Here is a 24,841-nt window from a genome sequence, read left to right as displayed (position 1 = left end):
TTACCTCTTTGGAACTAGGATGAGATTGTCTGAGACATTTTAACATAAATTTCTGATTTTATATTTTTTAGTCATGAATGGCAGTGTACATCTCGCAGCGGCAGGCGATTCGTCTAAACCATCACTGTTATCCGTTGTTTTCTCTATGACATACATGTTACACCTCTACTGGTTGTTTGTGCACGCTCTGAGATTTGTTACGTTCATTGGACAGCTAAATGTGTGGTTGGAGAATATCTTCGACGGAAATGAAGCCAAAGGTACCGTTGATGATAATCAAGATATTAGAAATTATATTAATAAAACCTGTGAAGTTTAGTTTGTTAAAGGTTGACACAAATTCCTATTTCTTGACTGTACCTAGCGGGTAAAATAAGGAGAGGGTAGCAGATTACATTGATTAGAAAAAGGATAAGCTAGATATCTACACGTGTCCTTGATTGACGTTATAATTTGACGTTAAATTAGTGTTTGAGTGACTTTCAATTACAATATCTGCGAAAATTAAATTCTATAACATGTCTTCTTGAGAAAGGTAGGTTTTTACCCAATCTTCAGCACAGCGTGAATAAAAAAATCTCGCTAGCGCTCGCTTTTCAATTCCACACTGTCTTTAGGAAATCCATGTATTACGCAGGCAAGCATACTATATTCTTATAGTCTTTCATCAACTAAGTTCTAACGGTTTCGTATAAGGAAGTGTGTATAGTTACAAAGTGCAGGAATCTTTGGCTGAGAGCTAATGGGTTGAACTTAAAAGTACTTTGTCTTCTGTGAAATGTTTTGTCTTCAGTTTATTTTATTTTGTTTCAGTTGGAGAAATGCTTGCTATATTCTCATACATGACAATGGGGGCAGTTGGTTCTGCGTTGCTGTGTGGCTTTGTATATGATTATCAACGTAAAAGATACGTCAGTAAGTATACAAATCAGTTTAATTGTGTATATTTTATATGAGTACATGTATATTCGAGTGCTAGAAAATCTAATAATTCGGAAACTAGGCTGTATAAACATTTGTAGAGACATTTTACATAAAACAGCGCTGACATTTGATAAAACGATTGTGTCAGATAATCACTAGTACAGATTACAAACATTGTTACATGCAGCTTAGATCTGTAGCATTGCTTGAAGCGGAATAAAATGACATTTACTTTGCATAAGAGGTTTCGTTTCGTTTAGGTTTTTAACTTGTTTTGCAGTTGTCTACAATTCTGTTCGAATCATTTCACGCAATGCATTAACAAGTATCAGGTAAACATAATAATTATATTTGTTTATTTTGTTGGGTTTGACGTCGCACCGATACAATTATAGGTAATATGGCGAATTACCAGCTTTAATGGTGGAGGAAGACCCCAGGTGTCCCTCCATGCATTATTTCATCAAGAGCGGGCACCTGGGAAGAACCACCGACCTTCGTAAGCCAGCTGGATGGCTTCCTCACGTAAAGAATTCAACGCCTCGAGTGAGGCTCGAGTGAGGCTCGAACCCACATTGATGATGGGCAATTGATTTGAAGTCAGCGACTTTAACCACTCGCTCACAGAGGCCCCAAACATCCTAATAGGAAACATGTTAAATTTAGATAGTACTGAGATATAAAAATATCAATATACTAATTTTGACACGCTTATAAATAGCCCATTTGTTTTGTAATTGTCTGCCTGTTTATAATGTTCTTAGGTCATTATTCCCACCTGATAATTATGCAACTGATAGAAATAACTGAAATACAATATCATATGAATGTTTTAGAAATGTGTAATATACCTGTTTAAAATGTGTGGTATATAAGATTGTTTTTCTGTTAAGAGTTACGTTGCGATTTCAGGAATGTCCTTGAATCAGTATGGCCATATAAGCTGATGTTGTGAGAATTTCTGGTTTTGTGAAGAACGCACTGGTAAAACTACGTTTAAGTTGTTATAGGAGCGAAAAAATGTGCAGCCCGATACAGGACTCGAACCTGCGACCTTCTGCTTGCAAGACAGATGCTCTACCAACTGAGCTAATCGGACAATCGATATCGTAGACTAATTATATACATTATATACACACTGCTACATTCCTCCCTCCTTTTTTTAAAGACAAACTCAGATTCTTTTGACTAACCCAGCCATTGCTTCCCCCTAGCTCTAGGATTCCAAGGCTAGTCACCACACTCACGGCACCAATGTAATAGGAGCGGAAAAATGTGCAGCCCGATACAGGACTCGAACCTGCGACCTTCTGCTTGCAAGTCAGATGCTCTACCAACTGAGCTAATCGGACAATCGATATCATAGACTAATTATATACATTATATACACACTGCTACATTCCTCCCTCCTTTTTTTAAAGACAAACTCAGATTCTTTTGACTAACCCAGCCATTGCTTCCCCCTAGCTCTAGGATTCCAAGGCTAGTCACCACACTCACGGCACCAATGTAATAGGAGCGGAAAAATGTGCAGCCCGATACAGGACTCGATCCTGCGACCTTCTGCTTGCAAGTCAGATGCTCTACCAACTGAGCTAATCGGACAATCGGTATCGTAGACTAATTATATACATTATATACACACTGCTACATTCCTCCCTCCTTTTTTTAAAGACAAACTCAGATTTTTTTGACTAACCCAGCCATTGCTTCCCCCTAGCTCTAGGATTCCAAGGCTAGTCACCACACTCACGGCACCAATGAAATAGGAGCGGAAAAATGTGCAGCCCGATACAGGACTCGAACCTGCGACCTTCTGCTTGCAAGTCAGATGCTCTACCAACTGAGCTAATAGGACAATCGGTATCGTAGACTAATTATATACATTATATACACACTGCTATAGTAGTCGCAACTTGACCGCGATGGTTGACCTTAGGCTGATTATTCATATCGATTATTTCATTATAGAAATCAAGGGTGCTTTGGGTAGCCGTGTATATTTATTAGGAATTAGTTTGGGTACATTGCAGTATCAAAGTATATATACTTACATTTGATCAGTTAAAACTTTCAAATACACTAATTTATATTTACATTAATTCATATTTCCTTTTCTCGTGCAGCTCGTGTTTTACCTACACTCCTTTTCAATAATAGGTTGTGCCTCATTATGTATTATAATACAAAGGTCAACCATCGGGGTCAAGTTGCGTCCACTATACAAAGTTATAGAAAACACTTCTGTATTTGAAAGTGGTAATCCTTTGACTTATAGTCAGGGGTTTGATTTAATACGCAATTTTCCAGTTTGAAAGACTGAAAATCCCCGTGTTTGAGATCAATCCCGGTGGGACCTCCTGCGGATGAGCACAAATCCCCGTGGGAGAAAAATATCGTACTTCTGCACTTCTTGTTTGTCGTCTCAAACGGCTACGTTCAAAAATGTATTTGATGTTACATTTTGTTAATGTTATACCGGTGCACAATCAGAAGGGACTTGTGATCACCCACGCAATCCATCAGTCAGTCTGTCCATGACATGAGTCACACAAAGTGGGATCCTACGATAACATTAACAATACAAGCGTTTTCATGAAACTTGGTATCTTGATAGATGGAAATATGGAATTTATTAATTTATTATTATACAAAATAGTAAAAAATGGCAAAAAAGTTAAAAAGTAGGATCCGGCAGTAAATGTAAAATTGCAAAATAGGTTTTTCGAAACATACTAAATAGATAGGTGGCAACATGGAGAGAATCTTTAGCAGCAAATGAAATTAAATCACAAAATATGACAGAAAAATGGATCCTGTAGAAACAAAGGTATTTTTGCATGAAACTTGCTACATTCATAGATGAGAATATGGAGAATATACGCGTCCTGTTATTTTGTTACTTCGGGTGCTGTACAGTTGTCTAATGTAACTTTCAAACAACTACCGGTAATGATAGGGAACGTTTATTGCTTGCAACAGTCCTTTTAGTTTATGGTGTGATATAAGGTACTTGTAGGTTTAATTAAACACAACACGTGAACGTGGCTTAATAGACCTTTCTAACGGAATACTGAATCCATAAAAGTTTAGGTTAATTTGTGGTCTATGGGAGACAATTCCATCCAATAGTAATGCAATAGTATCTCCCTTACACCATTATTTGCAAATAACATTTACGGATTCAGTAATCCGTTTCCGATTTACGTTTACGTTAGAAATGTCTAATACGAAATTGGTTTTACAGAATTCGCAAATTAAATACGAGTATTGATTGTTTTTATCAGAAAGTATGCTTTGCTTATATTTTTTTCGAAAGTCATCTTTTTGGCATCCGCGTAATGGAATTTTGGCACAACTCTAAAAACTACGGAAGTCCATTAGTGACAGAACCTTGCAGCACCCTCGTATACGTGTTTGTGAACTCTTTGTTAATATTATATATATTTATTGTTTACTTTTCAGATGCTGGTGAAATCAAACGAGTTTACTTTCCTGTGGTGCTACCAATGTGTTTGGTCATCTTCTACTCTATAGGCACTACAATAATCTGCTATATAAAACACGAAGTCGCCCCGTATTTTGCATTTGTACTGTTCACCTTATTCCGGACGTCGTTGTTTACCGTGGCCGTGGCTTTTATTGGCGATGCGTACGTATCAAGTACAGTGTACCAGGGTCCTGTACAAGTGCAGTGTACGAGAGTCCTGCGAAAAGTTCTGTTAATGGGTTTGGATTTCTCAAGTGCTACGATTTATCAAAATTAATTCTCAAAGTATTCCCCGTTTACCGAAACACATTTTCATAACCTTTTTACCCAATCGCGAAAGAAAGATAAATAGTCTTCTTTTGGTATCTGTTGGAGACCCTGATAAATGGCGCTGCCAAGAGGACATATATTTCTTTCTTTCCATAAAGCATTTTCTTAAGCCTTGGAAATAACAAAGTCACAATGACTAAGGTCAGGTGAATAAATATTACAAGTAAATTGGCCAGTGTACTGCATGTATTTAAATTTGAAATAACTCGGTCATTTGAAAAGCAGTTTGCACGAAATAAACGGATAGACACACCATTCAAGTGCAATGAGGAGTTTTAAAACTACCTAAAAACTACGGAAGTCCATTAGTGACAGAACCTTGCAGCACCCTCGTATACGTGTTTGTGAACGTTAATTTTGTGTTTAGCTGCAGTGTAAGATCAGAACTTTGATTTATAGGGATAGTCAGTAGAAATTGTACAAATGAAATATATAAGATGAAGCTAACACAGCCAAATAATATGATAGCAGAATTCGTTTGATTGAGCAGTTAATTAGAGGTAACCCACAAACCATTTGCTTATTATTAAATGGATTCCCTGATCCCAGAGTAACTGAAAAAAATTAGGGATATTGAGACCAAGTACGGGAATATATGTTTTGGCTGCCATATCACGCTTCTGTTGTGCGTTTATATGGAGATAATTTTGAAGAATAGAATACGATCTAGCAAATTAACAACACACTCGGTTTGACTGAATCTGAAATTTGTAACATATCCGTATATTGAGCACTAAAGGGGCTGTGTTTAATTCTCTTTTATGAACCAAAATTTGCGCGCAAATGAAAAACACTTTGAAATTCAAATCTTTCTTAAATAACGTTTTCATTTTGATATTGACAGGTTTCCAATTGACTATTTTGGTGTGTTATTTGGCTTTATTGAGTTATCAGCGGGAATAGCCGGTCTTGCACAGTACCCATTGTTCCAGTGGTATGACGGCTACGATGGATCTTATATGAATGTAAGTCTGGTAGCTTTGGTGTTTTGTTGTAATCAAACAGTCGTCAAAGAGTGAATTATGAGTGTATCAAATGCTATTGATGGAAAAGCATCACTTATCAACCGTACTTGTGATCTTTTCGTATGTGAGTGAGTGAACATATGCATCAATTCTACAGTCAACTTACAAAATGTTCCACTCAGTCGCGTCTCGTTCTATATTTATCAATGCTTACAAATAAATAAAGCGTTGCAACGGTTTTATTTTATGAGTTCATGAAAATCAAAACTGCAAAAACTCAAATGTCCCCGTAATACTGGAAACTATAAACTGGTCAACCATTATGTTTCATGTGAATATATGAAACAATGGCGGTATTTTGCCTTTCGGTGATAAATTATTTTAAAAATCACAAATCACAATGTGTGAGTTAGTCGCTTTAAAGTGAAGAAATAGATACATGTATACGTTTTCGCACTAATGTTACGATTTTAAGTTTACATATGATATCATTTTTTAAAGCATTTTATTGACAAGAAAGTGTATTTTTACCGTTTTACATTTTCAGGTAAATCATTTTCTGCTTGTCCTCGAAGTGTCCACAGTGATACATCCAATACTCCTGTATATAAAAGGTCGTCGGGACAAAGGTGAACGCAGTTGCAAAGTTTATAGACACGCGTATACGATTGTCGTACCGGGAACGGCGTGAACAACCAATCGCTGTTCAGTATAGAAGATTGCGGGCCAAAGAGAAGCGAATAGTTATATACCGGGGATGTTTTTAAAGAAGACTATATTTAATAAACGGCTACATTTGGAAGGAAGAAGTAGAGATTGTTGAGGATGCAAAACATGACCGCTTTATGAAATGTGACATATCTCAGCACAAACGTTCATTTTTGTATCATGTAATATTGAAGCTATTTGTTTGTGAATACGACACTTTATCATTCTATTCACTGCTCGTCTTTTATTGTTTCGTGTAGTTAAGTGTGTGCACTTTTAAAGCAAAATGACAAAGCTTATGTTTGTCTCTGTTTAATTCATTATGCATGTAAGTTTATTATTTAATACATGGCACAGTAATGTTTATGTTGTAGTTTGACATGGGAATCGTGACTTTTGTCCCTTTTATCTGTATGCATTTTTGTTTCATGCATATTAATGACTCATAATAATAAATCTTAATAAATCATTATTTTTGTCTTTGTTTACTAGAAAATGTCTTCACCATAAATACCTCACAGTATTATGTCGTTTTTGGACGGATTGTCGAAGTCAATACCGTCCAGTGGAACCACAATAATACATATACGAATTTCGGCTTAATCGATTTTTTGATAACCACCATAGATTTCACATCCGCCGAAAGAAAATAGTTCTCAAATGGCGTCACATAGAACAACTGAAATCACCACGCTTCACTGCGCGCTTTAATTGAATGCAGAGGATTCGTGTAGTATAAACTGGAACAGACGATGTGTCCGCTGACCAATAAACCAATCATGCTTTATATACGAGACAGTGTTCTTATCGCTGGATGACGGATTTTGCATTGAAGATTTTACATCAGTGGAATTCACAAATAAATTAGCTGTACTAAAAATTCAGAATTAAGGGGAAGTAAAAGCTCGGATATTTGTTATTTTTAAATACCACAAAAAAGTGAAATAGAATAATAAAACTTTGATAGATGCTTTGGTTAATCAAAAGAAGTAAAAGACTTTTCCAATGATTTATGATACTTGGAAATTTATTGAGAAAGGAATCTATTACATTGCCGAATACAATATTACTTCGCTCTCGTTAAATCTGTAAAAGTTATTCCTGTTCTAGATCAAAATAAAAAAAAGCATGCTCAAATGACTTAGCTATTACAGTCTATTTTGATTTGCAACACGGTAATCAGTTAAATGTGTATTTCTTAAAAGTCTGATCGTCCCTGCTTTAATTAGTGACCTTAAAAATGTGTTTCAGTTCTGTTCCCTATGTTATAATAGTTTGATGTATATTTGCCCAATAGTTATTACAAAATGTATGATTGTTTTGTAATTTTGTGTATGTGTCTACATGCACATCTGTGCAGTCTGATAATGATAGTCTGCATTGTTCATATTTAGTCATTAAATTCACAATGAACATAGAGGCAAGGAAATGGTTACACTGTTGTAAACAAACAACCGGAAAAGACATTTACTAGTTTAGCACTCCCAACAGAAAAGGGACATTGCTGATCTCGGATCTGACAGAATCAATACATTTCAAGACAATCCGTCCTCCAGTATTAACAATGGTTTAATTAAATATTTAGCAGTATGTAAATACATTGTAAACAATCGGTAGCATTCCTGTTTTATGCAAAATATCTTCATGAACAAAGTTAAATCAATAACTTGCAATGAATGAGTGGAAGGAAACAGAGCATTGTGATTGTTCGAAGCTTACATTTGCTTTTTTGTATTGTAACAATATTTTTGTACGGTTTGGACTTGTCTCAAATTCATTATCTCATACGAATAAGAATGTCATAAAATAACGTTTTGAATGGTTCGAAGCTTACATTTGCATTTTTATAATGTAACAATATTTTTGTACGGTTTGGACTTGTCTCGAATTCATTATCTCATACGAATAAGAATGTCATGAAATAACGTTTTGAATGGTTCGAAGCTTACATTTGCTTTTTTATATTGTAACAATATTTTTGTACGGTTTGGACTTGTCTCAAATTCACTATCTCATATTAATAAGAATGTCATGAAATAACGTCTTCATTTTATCATTATAGTGATGTTATTCCATCTTATCCGCCAACAGAAACAAAAAACTGAATCTAAATTAATGGAAATTTACGAAATAAGTATAAAAACGTCGTTATTAGCTCACCTGAGCACGAAGTGCTCAAGGTGAGCTTTTGTGATCGCCCTGTGTCCGTTGTCCGTCGTCGTCCGTCCGTCGTCAGTCGTCCGTCGTCCGTCGTCAACAATTTGACTGTTAACACTCTGGAGATCACAATCTTGGCCCAATCTTAATGAAACTCGGTCAGAATGTTACCCTCATAAAAATCTTGGACGAGTTCGATATTGGGTCATCTGGGATCAAAAACTAGGTCACCAGGTCAAATGAAAGGAAAAGCTTGTTAACACTCTAGAGGTCACAATTTTGGCCCAATCTTAATGAAACTTGGTCAGAATGTTACCCTTAATAAAATCTTGGATGAGTTCGATATTGGGTCATCTGGGGTCAAAACTAGGTCAACGGGTCAAATCAAAGGAAAAGCTTGTTAACACTCTAGAGGTCACAATTTTGACCCAATCTTAATGAAACTTGGCCAGAATGTTACCCTCAATAAAATCTTAGATGAGTTTGATACTGGGTCATCTGAGGTTAAAAACTAGGTCACCAGGTCAAATCAAAGGAAAAACACTGTAGATGCCACATTTATGACTGTATCTTCATAAAAATTAGTCAGAATGTTACTCATGATGATCTTAAAGTCCAGTTTGAATCTGGGTCATGTCAAAAACTAGGTCATAAGGTCAAATCTAAGGAAAAGCTAGTTAACACTCTAGAGAGCCACATTTATGACCATATCTTAATGAATCTTGGTCAGATGATCTATAGGTCACGTTCAAATCTGGGTTAGGTGGGATCAAAATCTAGATCACTGGGTCAAATCAAAGGAAAAGCTTGTTAACACTCTAGAGGCCACATTTATGACTGTATCTTCACGAATTTTAGTCAGAATATTAATCTTAATGATCTTTAGGTCAAGTTCGAATCTGGTTCATGTGGGGTCCAAAACTAGGTCACCGAGTCAAATCAAAGGAAAAGCTTGTTAACACTCTAGAGTCCACATTTATGACTGTATCTTCATGAAACTTAGTCAGAATGTTAATCTTGATGATCTTTAGGTCAAGTTCGAATCTGAGTCATATGGGGTCAAAAACTAGGTCACCAGGTCAGATCAAAGGAAAAGTTAGTTAACACTTTAGAGGCCACATTTATGACCATATCCTAATGAAACTATCTTGATGATCTTTAGGTCAATAGGTCAATTGAGCGATACTGGGCCTTCATGGTCCTCTTGTTTTTACTGGGGGTAGGGGAAGCGCCACAACAAATAGAGCGAAATCTAAAACGGCGACCGCCATTATTCTTTTACGGAATCGATAACGATTGAAATTTTGCACGCTTGTTCAAATTTATTAAAAACACTATCTGGCAGTTTCTGAAATATGGTCGTCTTAATGCAAAATTTTGGGTGAACCTCGAACCTCGGCGTCAGTTTTACGTGTTTTGCGTTCATAAATCGTTTGCCTCCGTCGAATTCTAACACGATCCGATTCATTTTCCTATTAAACAAAGAAGGCTAAAAACAGTGAATTATTATACAACAATTCATTTTTCTGACGTTACAATTATTACGTCATAGCGTCAAACGGCATAGCGGCGCGCTGGAAAAGAAACCAATTGAAAACGGGCAAATATTTAATGAATGTCGTCAAGGATGTATTTTAAAATCCTTGGTAAAGTGTTAGAATCGAAATAATATATCTCATTTAGTGATTTGCTCTTGAATAAAATCATTGTTTGTCGTTCAGATGCGTATTATTATATCACTCGGGCTGCGTCCTCGTGATATAATTCCTTCCCATCTGAATTCCAAACAATGATTTATTCAGCGACAAATCACTAAATGAGATATATTATTTCTTAAATAAACTTGACAAATTATATATCACAGGAGAGATAATTATAATACAAACTTGAAAATAAAGAAAGAGTTTTTGCCGTATTTTTTTGTATATAAAATTTTGTTTGTTTGTTTTGGGTTTAACGCCGTTTTTCAACAGTATTTCAGTAATGTAACGGCGGGCAGTTAACCTAACCAGTGTTCCTGGATTCTGTACCAGTACAAACCTGTTCTCCGCAAGTAACTGCCAACTTCCCCACATGAATTATTAGAGGTGGAGGACTTATGATTTCAGACACAATGTCTTTTATCAAATCGCCACGGAGAACATACAGGGTCCAGGGATCGAACTCGTGACCCCGCGATCCGTAGACCAACGCTCTCCCTACAGAGCTAAGCGGGCGGGGCTAGTTACAAATTGACAGTGGTATAATCACATATATCATCATATGAAAAGGCACAACAATACAATATAATCCTAAGGTTACATGCTGTTATGTTTTGTAATGATAACAGTAGGGTATGTAAATGATGGTTCGGGAAAGTTGGCAGTAAATACAGGTCTAATTATGATTATTTATTATACCTTTTCTAATTGCAAAGGCTTCGTTTATAAACTTACATAGTTTAAATACAACTTCATACTTTATAGACTGCAATACTAATAGTTCTAGAAATTTTGCAACACTTGGTCTATAAAGGTAATGTCTACTAATATAACGTCTACGGATTTGGTCATACGCTGAACATATACAAATAAAATGGTACTCGTCTTCAAGATCACCAGAGTTCATATCATACATTATCGTTGATTTTGTTCAACTCTATCATTACCATAACGACATATTTAAATATGTAGTTGGTGCGATGATAGTCTTAACTTTGTAAACGGTATTCATAGTTTAAGTGGTATTTTATCCAAATAGTATTCATGTTTAACAGATGTTTTAAACAATCTATAAGTGCATAAACTTGTACAGTACTTGATGTATTAAAGTTATTTTATACCACATTTGTCTCTACAGTGTAATATAGTTATTGTTCTAAGTTTTTAAAACTATACTCAATAAAGAATGACAATAAGTTTGCAGATGAATTTGTGAGAACACACTAATTCAGGGAGGACCTAAATTTTGTTTTCTTGTACAATAGCTGTATTATACCAGTATTATCAGAATGATAAGCACGAAGTTCATGCAAGAGAAAAAGGTATGTCACTAGGTCGTGGTTGGTCTGTAATAGTGTCAAAATCACGACTTGGCCTTGTATTAACAACGATATGCATAAAAAATAGCATGTCATCCAAATATCTGTCTCTGCTTATTATGCAATATCATGCTTTCCCACGAACAAAACCGTGCCGACGTGTACTAAGATCAATGACCGCACTGTGTAAACTTATGGAGAGCATACTATTATAAATGTTTTTTTCAAGCTTGGATTTAATTTCTAAAATAGACACCATATTGCTCATCACCTGCTTTGTGCAGCTGTGAAATTCATGTTTTATCTTTTATCTAAATAAATATTCACTCCCAGCGAGCGGTTCGCCTAAATTTAAAATAAGATAATATTTTACAAGAATCTGGTTCTTATTCACGTTTTTTTTCGTGTCGTCAAATGTTTCAATATTTCAGAAATGTTCACTTTCAGTCGGAACTAATTTAAATTATGTTGATTCGTATTGTTCTCAAACCCCACAGTTGCAATTCTTTAATTAAACAGCAGGGTGAAAATCAAAGCTCTGTTCTATATATAATCTACATTGAATCGTTGATTGTTGGTATATGTAGTTTTGAAAATTAACACTGTTAAGGTTACAGAAATCCAATAGTTTTGAGTTTCTTTATACACTTTGACGTTAGATGGAAGCAAAGACAAAAAAAAACGTTTACCTTATTCCAATTTTAAATATGATATCGTATTGTTCATAAAGTCAAGAACTCCTACATATGTGCTAAAAGTTGTCATATTTCTGACAATTTGAAATATTTGCCTCTAAAGTATACGAAATTGAAACGTTTAGTGATTTTCACTGTATTATGTTCAATATAAGTGATGGCGATACTTTTAAAAGAAAATTGGAAGCAAGAAGATATTCAGTTAGAATAAATAGTTTCACATCAAGTTGAAGAGGAGAAATATCTGGTAAAATTTCACAAATTAAAATACATATTTGAATTAATTATTGAAAATGGTTTTCCTATACAATAGTATTCCATATTTAAGGAATAACTTTCAGTATTTCGCAGTATAAAAGGGGTTGTTTTCTTGTTTTTATAGCCCTTTTTTAAGATTTTTGAGATAAAGAAAACACAAATATGTGAGAGAAAGAGGTCTTATTGTTTTGAAACAATTGCAGTATCTATTCATTACAGCATGACTTAGTGTAGATTAAAATGTAATTGGAGTTGAACTTTGTGTCTTGTATATCACAAACTTGTCAGTATACTGCCTTTAATCCTCGCACCCGGATATTTAGTAACATCTTTGTCAAACTGTGATCATCCAAGCCCTCCAGGAACTTGCCGTATTTGCGCTCTTATTCATGTAACAGTACTTTTTCAACAACAACAACAAAAAAAAAAACAAAACAAAAAAACAATGCAATTAGCTATTGATAATAATTAATAGAGAAAAGTGGAAACTTCACAGGTCGCTCAACACGACAAAAACGAAAATGTTGCAGGCTCGGTTTGATTGAGCCTGTTCATGGACGGTAGTGTAAATGCATGCTACCGTCCACGCCCTCTAGCCCCGGGTTGAGCAAAACTCAACATTTACACATGCTAAAAGTACAAAAAGCAATTTAGAGACATCCGCAGATGTATTCAAACGGCGGTGAACATGGAACCTTCAATGATACACGTGTTGAGGCGTGAAATTCCATGAAGAGCGGCGTTTGGTCCCCAGATAAAGTAAAGGGTTTGCCCCAAACGAGAAAACAATGGGCAGAACTAAACAAACTGGAATTTTGGAAGGGGATCTGAGGTTATGGAGCCTGCGTATCACAGGAACTGTCAAAAGACAAAATTAAAAAGCAGGCACCATATCCAAGGGGTGATTATACAATACCCAACCTCGTACCTGTTTAATTAAGAACTGTGAAAGTTTCTTGCAGAAATAACAGACATCTATGGAAGCGTCCTGGTGCCAGTAGAGAGATTTAAATTTGTCTTACGTACGACGTACGACTTACTATCTCCTACGTACGACTTACTACCTCCTACATAGGATATTTTAAGTTCTACTTAGGACATAGGATCTCCTACGTAGGACTTAGTATCTCCTACGTAGGACATAGTATCTCCTACGAAGGACTTAGTATCTCCTACGTAGGACAAAGTATCTCCTACGAAGGACTTAGTATCTCCTACGAAGGACATAGTATCTCCTACGAAGGACTTAGTATCTCCTACGAAGGACTTAGTATCTCCTACGTAGGAGATATTAAGTACTACGTAGGTGACACTATGTCCTATGTAGGAGATACTAACTCCTACGTAGGAGATACTATGTCATACGTAGGAGATATTAAGTACTACGTAGGAGATACTAAGTACTACGTAGGAGATACTATGTCATACGTAGGAGATATTAAGTACTACGTAGGATATACTAAGTACTACGTAGGAGATACTATGTCCTACGTAGGAGATACTAAGTCCTATGTAAGACAAATTTAAATATCTCTGCTGGCACCAGGACGCTTCCTTACATATCCACAAAAGCTATATTCCCATGTTGTTGCTATCCTATTCAAAATGCGCTCAATTCAAATCATCTCTCAAGATTAAATTTGTTTTTTTCTAATTTGTTGTTTCCGCTAAATTCGGTGTATGATGTAACAAGTTAAGATATGATAGTCACATTATTTCAATATTTTTGAACTAGTAATAAATTAATAAATAAAAATAGAGCTTAATATTTACGTTCGCCCTATTCCTTTTTCATTGAAAATTAAGATGTTCATTTCATATGAACAGCAAAAGTAAAGGCGTGAAAGATACGTCAAAGCTGCTTAGTGATAACAGGCCGCTGCTTTGGCGACGTCCGCGTATAGTCAGGGAGAACGTTCCTTAGATGTCGTCGCAGTTGTTCCGTCTACAGAACAGAATGGCCGGGAAGCCGATTTTAATGTGATATGCAAGAAAATGTGTGCAACGTATGATTCAATTTTGTTTACAAATGGAAAGGAAATGTAATGTAAATATAAGAAATGAAACTTTTTTCAGTGGTCTTGCGAAATGAACGACAGAATGGGATCGGCAAATTTAAACATGAATCGCTAGCGCGATTAATGGATTTCCCGATCCTATAGCATGAACACCGAAAAAATATTTCATTTCTTAAATAAAGTATGTCTTAAACTTAACTAAATACATCAAATATTGTGTACACTGCTTCATTTTTGTGATAAACATTTATTGGAACCCTGTATGTTCCTGTCTATTTATAATCATACTTGTTAGGTAGTAGATGTAGAAGAATAAGCTGCGTATCTATGCGAAAGCGAGGAGTGCAGTGACAGTTGCTGTATACGCGCAGCTAGTGGTACATCAATTGATCCACAATTGAATGTGAAGGATTAAGCTCGGTAGTCGGTAAATTAATGATTTAATGTGTACTTTGGTGTAGCCTAGCTCCCAGGCTGTATGGTTATGTTTTTTTTTTTAAATATAGTTCTATTGTAACCCTTTTATAAGTAAATTTCAGCCTTTAAAATAGCACATTTTTTTTCTGATGGCTAAACAATACAGTCTGGTGAAAGTTGGCAAATATGGGCTTAGAATATCCATGTAAGCTGTTAAATACTGAAAACTCTATCAATTTTAGCCCAATTAGCTATCCCACTTAATGACAAGTTCTCCTTACCAATTTATTGGGGTCATTTGGAAATGAGAAACAGAGATTGTTATTTATTATTGAACATATTTAAGATACAACATTTTACTAGTAAATGTAACTTGGAAAATGTAATATGTGTATAATTGTTTCGAAGTAATCAAAAATCAGGATTTTTTTTAGAATTTTTAGTTTTAACATTCATCCCCACATCAAAATGGTTAAAGTGTATTTTATGTAGAAAATAGAAAGAAAACAAAGAAAATGAAGCATTAGTCATCTGGTGAAGAAAACACACTTAGGGTTACAAGTTAGCAACTTTATGGCGTTAGGACAACAGCGAAATTGCGCATAAAGAACCCCAAAAAACCGTTGCACTGCTGATAAATTCCTATAATACAGTACATGTATCATGCAGACTAGCAACTAGACTAGTAATAAAGAATTTATCACAACAATTCAGACTTTTGTAAATTTTCTTTTATTTTATGAAATGGTGACAAATGTCAGTCTATTTTACAGATTTTCTAAGAGAACTGATTCTTATATTATTATATGATATTGGAGCTAGGATATAGACTGGCTATATGCTATATTAATAACTTTAACAATAAAAATTACAAAATTATATATCAATGTCTAGGAGCTAGTCTAAGATGTTGGTCACACGAAAGAAAGGTTTTCAGATTTCAGCAGATTTATGACTTAGTTCCCCTATCCCTTCCTTCACCCCTTCTCCATTTTCCGTATTTTGTATAAATATTAAATGTACTTGTTGGATTTTTGAAGCAACCCGTCTATGTAATTTTTTTCGTTACAGCTTCATTTTGTTGTGGGCCTACTTTGCAAATGCGTGGCTCTATAGCTGTGTTCGGAGTGCTCAGTGCTTCTGGGAAATCTATCCTTACCCTTTTTTTTATCTTTTTTTTTTTCTTTAGAAATATGGGTAATTGGACATTTTCTTTATTATGATTCAAAATTCATACCAAGTCCATTTAGGATACCAAACAGGCTTTCTGAAGGGTTTTCAGAAAATGTTGGTGAAAGGTCATACCCAAACGAAATCTCTCACTGATATTTCATCAAATACTGTTGAGATCTTTTTACTGACATCTATTCACAAATTTTTAAATTTTGAAATTGCCAGTGGTGCATTCTCCATCGCTGGATGATTCACAGAAAAACACTGGAAAATATTGCGCTTTTTCTGTTTGAGCAAACGTTTTACATTTGGACAGTTGAAGATCTAATTCCTCATTCAACTCATTCAATTTATCCACCATGGGACACAGCTTAATCTTGTTCCACACTTCAACTTCTGCTTCAATGTGGTAACTCGTCAAAACACACAAGTACGAGGGGCGTTCAATGAATAATGTTACTGCGTATGTAGTTCCGTTACCGGTGGTTATTTTTAAATGCGGTTTTCGGCACATTATTGAGCAATTTATTTGAAACAAAATGCCGTAAGATTGATAAAAATCGGTAGATTCAAAGTAAAATTATAAACATTTGAGTGAGGTATACTCGGGTATACTGGACCATTTTATGTCCAAAATGTTGAGATTGTAATATGCAATTCCTTGATTCATCTATTCAAGAACTAGAACTATAGTTCAATTTTCAGTTTAAACAGTTGAAACAAATCATAATCTCTACTATAAACATTTGAAAAAAAATAAATAAAAAATTATAACAGTATTAAATGGTGTGTGTATATATTTTTACTCGAAAAATGATAAGCTGAGTACAATAAGCCTCTTCAATTTTGTCAGGCGTGATGTTCATCGTTGAAAAGAAATTCTGTACTAAGTATTTTAAGTTGATACTAATTTCTTAATTCTGGATTGCGAAACAAGTTCTTACAACTTTGATTAATCACTCTTGAGACTCATTCCAGATGGAATCAACCTCGAGTTTAAATATTTTAGCTGTTTTGTAAAATGAAAAACGCAGTTAGTAGTTAAAAAAAAACAAACTCAAACTCATCACAATTTGATGTATCACGTAGAAGAATGATGAAATTTTGTGATTTTACAAGTAATTCATTTTTCTGTGACCCTGGGTGCCCAGTACAAAGCTAAGTTATAATAATTTTTGCTATGGTCCAGTATCTTGAATACACCTCACTCAAATGATTATATCTTTACTTTGAATCTACCGATTTTTTTCCATTCATATGGCATTTTGTTCCCAATAAATTGCTCTATAACGTGCTGAAAACCGCATTCAAAAATAAACACCAGTTACGGAACTACACACGGAGTAACATTATTTATTGAACGTCCCTCGTAGATAACACTAACGGGGATATCACTATTTCAAAACTGAAAGCGTTTTTTCCATAGATGACAACATGCACAAAAATAGACTGCATATTTTTAAACTTGTTTTGGAATGTTATTTGGAGTAGATCAAATAAATATTGAGAGCGGCTCAGCCTATCATATTTTGCAAAATTCAGCCAAATTGATAACGTTTGCGTACTAGTACATTAGGAGGTATGTATGGTCTGTATGCCTATCCATATTTCATACACATGATTCATGGGCAGTTTGAAAGCTACAAGTAAGGTAGCTGTTTAAGTACATTATGATTAGAAATGTAAATTGGACTGTTCAAATTTAAAACGTTTGCGCGAAGAGAAAAGATGCCATATTTCGGGTATTTTTCTGTCAAACATTCAAGCAATGGAAAATGCACTAGTTTACTGATAAATAAAACGTCTGTTACTTGCAAAACAGTCATATTTCCAAAAAAAGGTAATGTTCAATAATATTTTCTGTTATTTTGTAAGTTTCAAAGGCGGATGGATATAGGTTTGGCGTCGTCCGTCCATCCGTCTTTCCATCCATCCGTCCGTTCGTCTCCCCCTCTCCCACCCCCATATTTTTTCTCTTTTTTCTTTTTAATCTTAAACCTTCCATGAATATATATCAGCATGCAAAGCTATACCATTCCCCGCCCCTCCACCCAGTCACCCACAACACCCCGATTATTAACCCCCACCATCACCACCCGCCAATATTTTTTCATTTCTTATTTTCCATCAGTATTTATTATCAACATGTGAAGTTCTTTTTACCCTAACGCGGTGAATATTTATCTACATGTGAAGTTGTAAACCCCCACCCAGTCATCACCCATGTTCATGATTTCTTACTTGATTGTGCTCTCTTAACGACTTCTGTTATTTTAAGTTTAAATGTAATGAAATTATTTGCTTCTTAGTAACATCCTTAACTTTTTGCCGGATATAATTATGATTTTATGTCTTTGCCATTTCTCAACACAATTCCATTCGGCGGGGGATACCAATTCATCGAATTTGCTTGTTATTAGCTCACCTGAGCAATTATTGTGATCGCTGTCTGTCGTCTGTCGTCTGGCTTGTATATGCGGTAGAGGCTGTATTTTTCAATTGATCTTCATGAAATTTTGTCAGAATAATTACCTTGATAAAATCTAGGTCAAGATTGAAAATGGGTATCTGGGATCAAAAACTAGGTCACTAGGTCAAATCAAACAAAAACCTTGCGTATGCGTTAGAGGCTGTATTTTTCAACTGATCTTCATGAAATTTTGTCAGAATGATAACCTTAATAAAATTTAAGCCAAGTTTGAAAATGAGTCATCTGAGTTTAAAAATTAGGCCACTAGGTCAAATAAAAGAAACCTTGTGTATGCGATAGAGGCTGCATTATTTTCAATTTATCTTCAGGAATTTCGGCAAGAATGATTGCCTTGATGAAATCTAGTTCAAGTTTGACTATGGGTCATCTGGGGTCAAAAACTAGGTCATTGGGTCGAATCAAAGAAAAACCTTGTGTATGCAATAGGGGCTGCATTTTACACTGGATCTTTATGAAATTTGATCAAAATGTTTGTCTGCATAAAATCTAGGCGAATTTTGAATATTGGTCATCTAGGTTAAAAAACTAGGTCACTTGGTCAAATTAAATAAAAGAAAACCTGTACACAATAAGGGCTGCATTTTACACTAGATATTCATAAAATTTAATCAGAATGATTGCCTTGATAAAATCTAGGTCAGGTTAGAATATTGGTCATCTGTAGTCAAAAGCTAGGTCACTAGGTCAAATTGAAGAAAATACTTGTTTACACTTAAGAGACTACATTTTTGGTCAAATCTTAATGAAAATTGGTCAGAATATTTGTTTCCATGAAATCACTAGGTCAAAAATGTTTACACTGTTATGGTGTGTTTCTCAGTCTAGAGAGACCTAGGGCCATCTTGGCCCTCTTGTTTTTTAATTTAAGCATTCATCTTTTTAAGCTACTCGCCCACAGCTTGTGTAAAATTGTTCAGCATGTACATTTCCACAAAGTTTGACATAGAATGTATATATGACACTGGAAAATGATAAAGTGGGTGAAAACAAAAGTAAGATATTGCTAGAAGAATGTAAATTTTGTATTATTTCAAAAGTGTTGCAACGATTTACTACCTTCGGTTATTAATATAATATCTTGCACAAATCCTAGGTCAATAAGTTTTGAGCACTTGTCACTTTCAAATATGTTCACTTTAAAAAAAGTAATAAAATACTGATGACGGGACAGCGACGGTCAAAAATATCCTGTACTTTGCACAGTATGGGCCTTTATGGAAGTTCTACTGTTTGGCGGTGTAATATTTGGATGAGGATCTCTAGTGTTTATTCTCAAAGAGGAAGGATTTTATTCCGACTATTGCACGGAGAATGACATTGGCAACAACCCTGATTACTTATCTCCCAGTCAATTTCCTTATTTGACATTGTCTAACAATTCATTTGATAACAAATCTTACGACGTCATGATCGCTAGTAACAATATCAGCTCGTGGACGTTCCGGACAATTACGGAGAACGGAACGGCAAACGGAGGATGTCCGGCACAGGATTCTAAGCTAAATCTCTGGTTTTCAATAGCAGTCAGCTTCATGTACTTGTCTTTCGCAGGCATTGGTTACTTGATCAGGCACATTGGCACGAGAAACACACGCGCAATATTTTTGTGAGTATAACTGAGATAAAGGCTGAGAAATCAGGCATGATATTTATATTTTCTATTCATTGACTGGCAGAAGTATCGGACGTATGGTGGAAAAAATATGGTAAAAATATCGTCGTTATTTACAAAAAAATATCGAAAATAAAAAATTAAATTGTTAAATATATTAACCAAGTTCTACTTTAACATGTCTCGATACTACTGCTTGTGTTAGACACAAGCCCATTTTTACAATTGAAAATTATTTTTTCGGCGTTAAATATCTCTAGTTTTCTTGCGTTAGATAAGATAAGAAATTTATTTATTTAAGTGACATGTGATGTTCATACAAATGGCACAAATTATAAAATATATACATTTACCTATAATCACCCGGCCCTAGGACATATATGTCATTTCCAAGAAAAGAGTACACGGTATTTAACAAACAACAAACACAATAAATATACATTTAAGTTGATCAACTTAATAAATAACTAAATAAATAGGCACATTACATTCCTCCGCAATAATCAACCTTAAGTCTATACATTAATGCATTTTTTCTGTTGCGATTTAACTGCATAATTCAGTCCCTTATTAGTTAGATAATTAAGAAGAAGAGTTGTAAAGAAAGTTACGACTATATAGATATATATAGTATATAATAGCCCAAGTGCTGTCACGGATTATTTGAGTTTGAAACGTCGACATCAGCACTTTCAGCGTTCTTTTTCAGCGAAAAAAAAAAAGAGTTAGCTGTTGACAATGGCAGAAGGTACGTTTCATGCTGGACAAAAATAATAATACATTTATAAACTTGGCGCACTACTTCTAATCAATTATATGTAATAGTGAACACATATGTAAAGTAAATAAAAAGATTTCAGTTGAAACGTTTAGCTACTGCTTTGTAATGTGTTCATTTCGATGCCTGGTGACCCCATGTTTTTTTTGTATCATTTGAAACGGTTATGTCTGCTGAACAAGAATTAGCAAATAAGATGGCCATAAATAATAGGCAAGAATCATTAGTCATGTTTGTTTGCTTGCGAAATGATACATCTTACATTGTAATAACTGGATTTCTGTTGAAGTATCGCTGATGGCAATAAAAGTAGAAAAATAAACATTCAATAATATATGTCATGTAATTTATACTTTCTTTTCCAGTAGACAATACACTTTCAAATGATACCAAATTTAAATGAGCTTACCAGGCATCAATATAAGATACATTTTAATAGCACTGTTATATAGAACCTGTTGATACATAATATGTCTGCTGTGCAATATCATCTGGTTAGGCTTTATCAGATATAATGCCACTCAGTGATTTTGCAGTAAAATCCGATATAGCAAGTGAAAAAAAAAAAATCCCAACTGTTGTATACTAGTATAACGTCTATTCAAGACATTCGAAGGTGACTGGCTCATCGATTATCAACTTTATTGGCTTTAGATATCCAAGCTTTAAATTTAATTCAATTTAATGTGAATGAAAAGAATTCTTATAAATTGCTCTCTCTATCATGTATTACAGTGAAAAGAAATGTTCGAATTTACTGAAGGCTAGAAAGTTAACGATTAGGACAAAGGTTATCTTGAAGTGTCACACTTTAAAAATAGTTTCTGAACAAGTATCAATTTCAGTTTCTTGGGGTTTAAACATAATGGAAAACGTGTCTTCTATAGGTTTTACGTACTCTTTGGTAAAATATTTAATAAAATTCGTTAATAGTTTACTATTAAATTTACTGCTAAAATTTAATTTCATATATATATACATGTTAATACGAGTTATACTGCGTTTAAACAGATAAAAAAAAATAACAAGCGGTTCATACACTTCTTTGTAGGCTGATCTATGACATTCCATCTTAAATACGAGATTTGAAAAGTTTAAATAAGATGTGAGGCTAAAGTCCGATTTTATCAAGAAATTCTAAGAAGAAATTGAAACTAACTTTGATAAGTGAATGATACCCTTGTTAAAAGTATATGCTATATAATAAAGACAAGAGATGTTCAAAGGGCTAGGGACTCTTTAAGTCTGTACCTTCATAGAATCCCGCCCAGTGCTGCAAAGAAATAGAGCTGTCATATTTGAGCTTTGTATGACGGTCTTCGGGGACAAAACAGAACGAAGGTAATAGTAATTATTCAGAATTTTTGAAATACATTTTATAGTTAAACAAATAATCTGAATAAAACTGTGTGCGACGACTGCTAATTGCACAACAGGTGAAAACCGTACAATACATAAAACATATTAAGGGTTTGAAAGAATGTAGAATTATATTAAACTGATTGTAGAGTAGAAAACAAATCTTGTATTTTGTATAACAGTGGTAATTCGGCATTTCGCTATTGCATTTGAACACTATTAATAGACAGATTTTTATTTGTTCTCTTTAAACAGCTTCATTTACTTGATTGGAACGCTATGTTTGGCGGTCACAAGTCCAGGTAAAATACTTTCCTTTCTTATACTATTGCTGTATTTCAGAAATGTAATAAAAATACTCACGGCTTGCCATTATTTCAATTCCATATACAGTATCCATGCTTCTCCGGATAAATGCCATCACTTCCGGTTTATCAAACGTACAGAACTACCTTAATATGTAGCCACTCATTTCACGTAGACTGTATCTTTTAAATTATTATCCTTAAAGCCCAGCTGACTAGAGTACTCTCGTCTTTTAAAACGTTATTATCCACACAGAGATTAAAATAAATGCATATGCATCTTACAATCTGCGTTAAAAATTCAAAGACAATGAAATAAATAAGGTAGTTATTAAGTATTTTGTATGTCTGATCTTTTCTTATGCCAAAAGTCTATTTGTCAGTAAATGCATCTCATGATTATGACCAGCTGTAGTTGATTGGTAAAATTTCCCAAACACGATGTACTAGTTTAATAAATGACATACTATCATGTGAAATGAATGACTTTGAGGGAGGTGGTTTTCAATATACTGCTTTTTTTTATGTGCACCTTCATGTAAGAATAACTATCACTCATATTTCAACACCCTGCATGTAACTGATTGATATTTTAATATTTGATGTTCTTTTAGTTTGTCATGGACCATCTTCACCTTTACATAATTTTTGTCTCGATTTTGCCTGCGACAAATACCACCATAACCCTTTCATCCCTTTCAACTTTTCCCTACCAATTGTTTAAAATCCTTTTAACCAAAGTCATATATCTTTTAGAAAGAAAACAAAAGACGAAGATGAAATATAGTGCTTTTTAAAAAATTTATTGGAATGTATATCAAGTTGATACAGGCGACATAGGAATTAATCACTATAGATATACATTTTGATAACATTTGTTGAGGAAAACCTGTAAGAAATAGTATTTCAGTTTCACTGGCATTCGTTATTATTTGAACAAAGTTAAACTTACATTTTGTGACAGTTTATTTGGAAAAATGAAGCAAATTAATATACATTTTACGTAATTTTGTATTATATTGTAGCATATTCAAAGTTGTACGTATTTTTGTAGAGCACAAATATGTTTCACCATGATGCGTGAAGACAGCAACAAGTTCACAGTTTTAAGTACTTTATACACGCATAATTGGAAAAGAACTACAGCAATTAAGGAAGTGACAAGACATACATGAAACAGACTGCAAGCTGCGTCTCTGTACATATATGTCACCTTTAAACATCTTGTCGAACTAAGCTTCTTTAAAAATGTTTTCTGGCTTGATAAAGTGCCTAGACGTTTTCAGTCGGGTTATAATATATCATAGATCGTAATTTTATTTTTCTACTCGTTTACAGAAATACCATGGCTACTTCTACCCGGCTTATGCTGTATTGGTATCGCTGGATTGACCGTTCACGCCACAAATCTACAGGTAATCAGGCGTTGACTTAGTACGTATTTCCCCCGATTAGCACATTTCAATCTACTTTCTGATCAGTTATGACCACACTTCCATCTACTTTCTTATAGGTAATGACCACACTTTCATCTATTCTCTAATAAGCTATGTGTAACGTAACAAGAGAAGACCAATTATTGACACTTTCTCAAAGTTCAAATGTTAATTTTAATTTCTAATTTTATTTTTCAATTACGAAATCACAAGTATAATTTTCTATAATTTCATGGAAATACAGCTTATTAACTTTCACCAAATTTTGAAATACAGTCCGAAAGTATACCACCTACGCTCCTGACATTATTTTTAACATGGAATATAAACATATTCATATACAAAAACATGCCTCTCGGCCGTGCAAGATCACATGTATCATTTATCATCCGTTTCCTGATTTCACCAGACGTGTCCTGATTTATGTAAGAAGACGCACTCGTAACTAGGTGCATTGGGTAATATTATGTTATTTTTTGTTTGTTTGTTTTTGTTGGGTTTAACGTCGCACAGACACGATTATAGGTCATGTGGCGGATTTCCAGCTTTGATGGTGGAGGAAGACCCCAGGTGCCCTTCCGTGCATTATTTCATCATGAGCTGGCACCTGGGTAGAACAACCGACCTCTGTAAGCCATCTGGATGACTTCCTCACATGAAGAATTCAACACCCCGAGTGATGCCCTTTGGCTAACGAACATTTTGA

The 24,841-nt window shown here is 34.6% G+C and overlaps 2 protein-coding genes and 1 non-coding gene across 15 annotated transcripts in view; 1 reads left to right on the top strand and 2 right to left on the bottom strand.

Annotated features, from left to right (window-relative positions):
- Positions 1 to 24,841, bottom strand: part of LOC123559918 (nascent polypeptide-associated complex subunit alpha-like) — a 193,863-nt gene that overhangs the window by 114,654 nt on the left and 54,368 nt on the right. The gene's annotated exons all lie outside the window — the stretch shown is intronic.
- The window catches only part of LOC123559920 (equilibrative nucleobase transporter 1-like), a 97,435-nt gene that overhangs the window by 29,642 nt on the left and 42,952 nt on the right, over positions 1 to 24,841 (top strand). For 8 of the 13 annotated variants that reach the window (XM_053552108.1, XM_053552113.1, XM_053552111.1 and 5 more), the window contains 5 exons: positions 72 to 260; positions 814 to 915; positions 4,390 to 4,576; positions 5,589 to 5,709; positions 6,257 to 6,889. In XM_053552108.1, the coding sequence (XP_053408083.1) occupies positions 72 to 260; positions 814 to 915; positions 4,390 to 4,576; positions 5,589 to 5,709; positions 6,257 to 6,400 (743 nt within the window). In that variant the 3' untranslated portion in view covers positions 6,401 to 6,889. Of the gene's footprint in view, positions 1 to 71; positions 261 to 813; positions 916 to 1,204; positions 1,257 to 1,836; positions 1,909 to 2,138; positions 2,535 to 4,389; positions 4,577 to 5,588; positions 5,710 to 6,256; positions 6,890 to 24,841 lie in introns of those variants that run through there. The other 5 variants (XR_008372557.1, XR_008372556.1, XM_053552114.1 and 2 more) reach the window with 5 other exon arrangements.
- Positions 1,951 to 2,023, bottom strand: Trnaa-ugc (transfer RNA alanine (anticodon UGC)). Its single transcript has one exon. It is a non-coding gene; the product is annotated as a tRNA-Ala (tRNA).

This window comes from Mercenaria mercenaria, chromosome 10 (genome assembly GCF_021730395.1).
Source record: "Mercenaria mercenaria strain notata chromosome 10, MADL_Memer_1, whole genome shotgun sequence".
NCBI lineage: Eukaryota > Metazoa > Mollusca > Bivalvia > Venerida > Veneridae > Mercenaria > Mercenaria mercenaria.
This window is presented reverse-complemented; position numbering and strand designations above follow the sequence as displayed.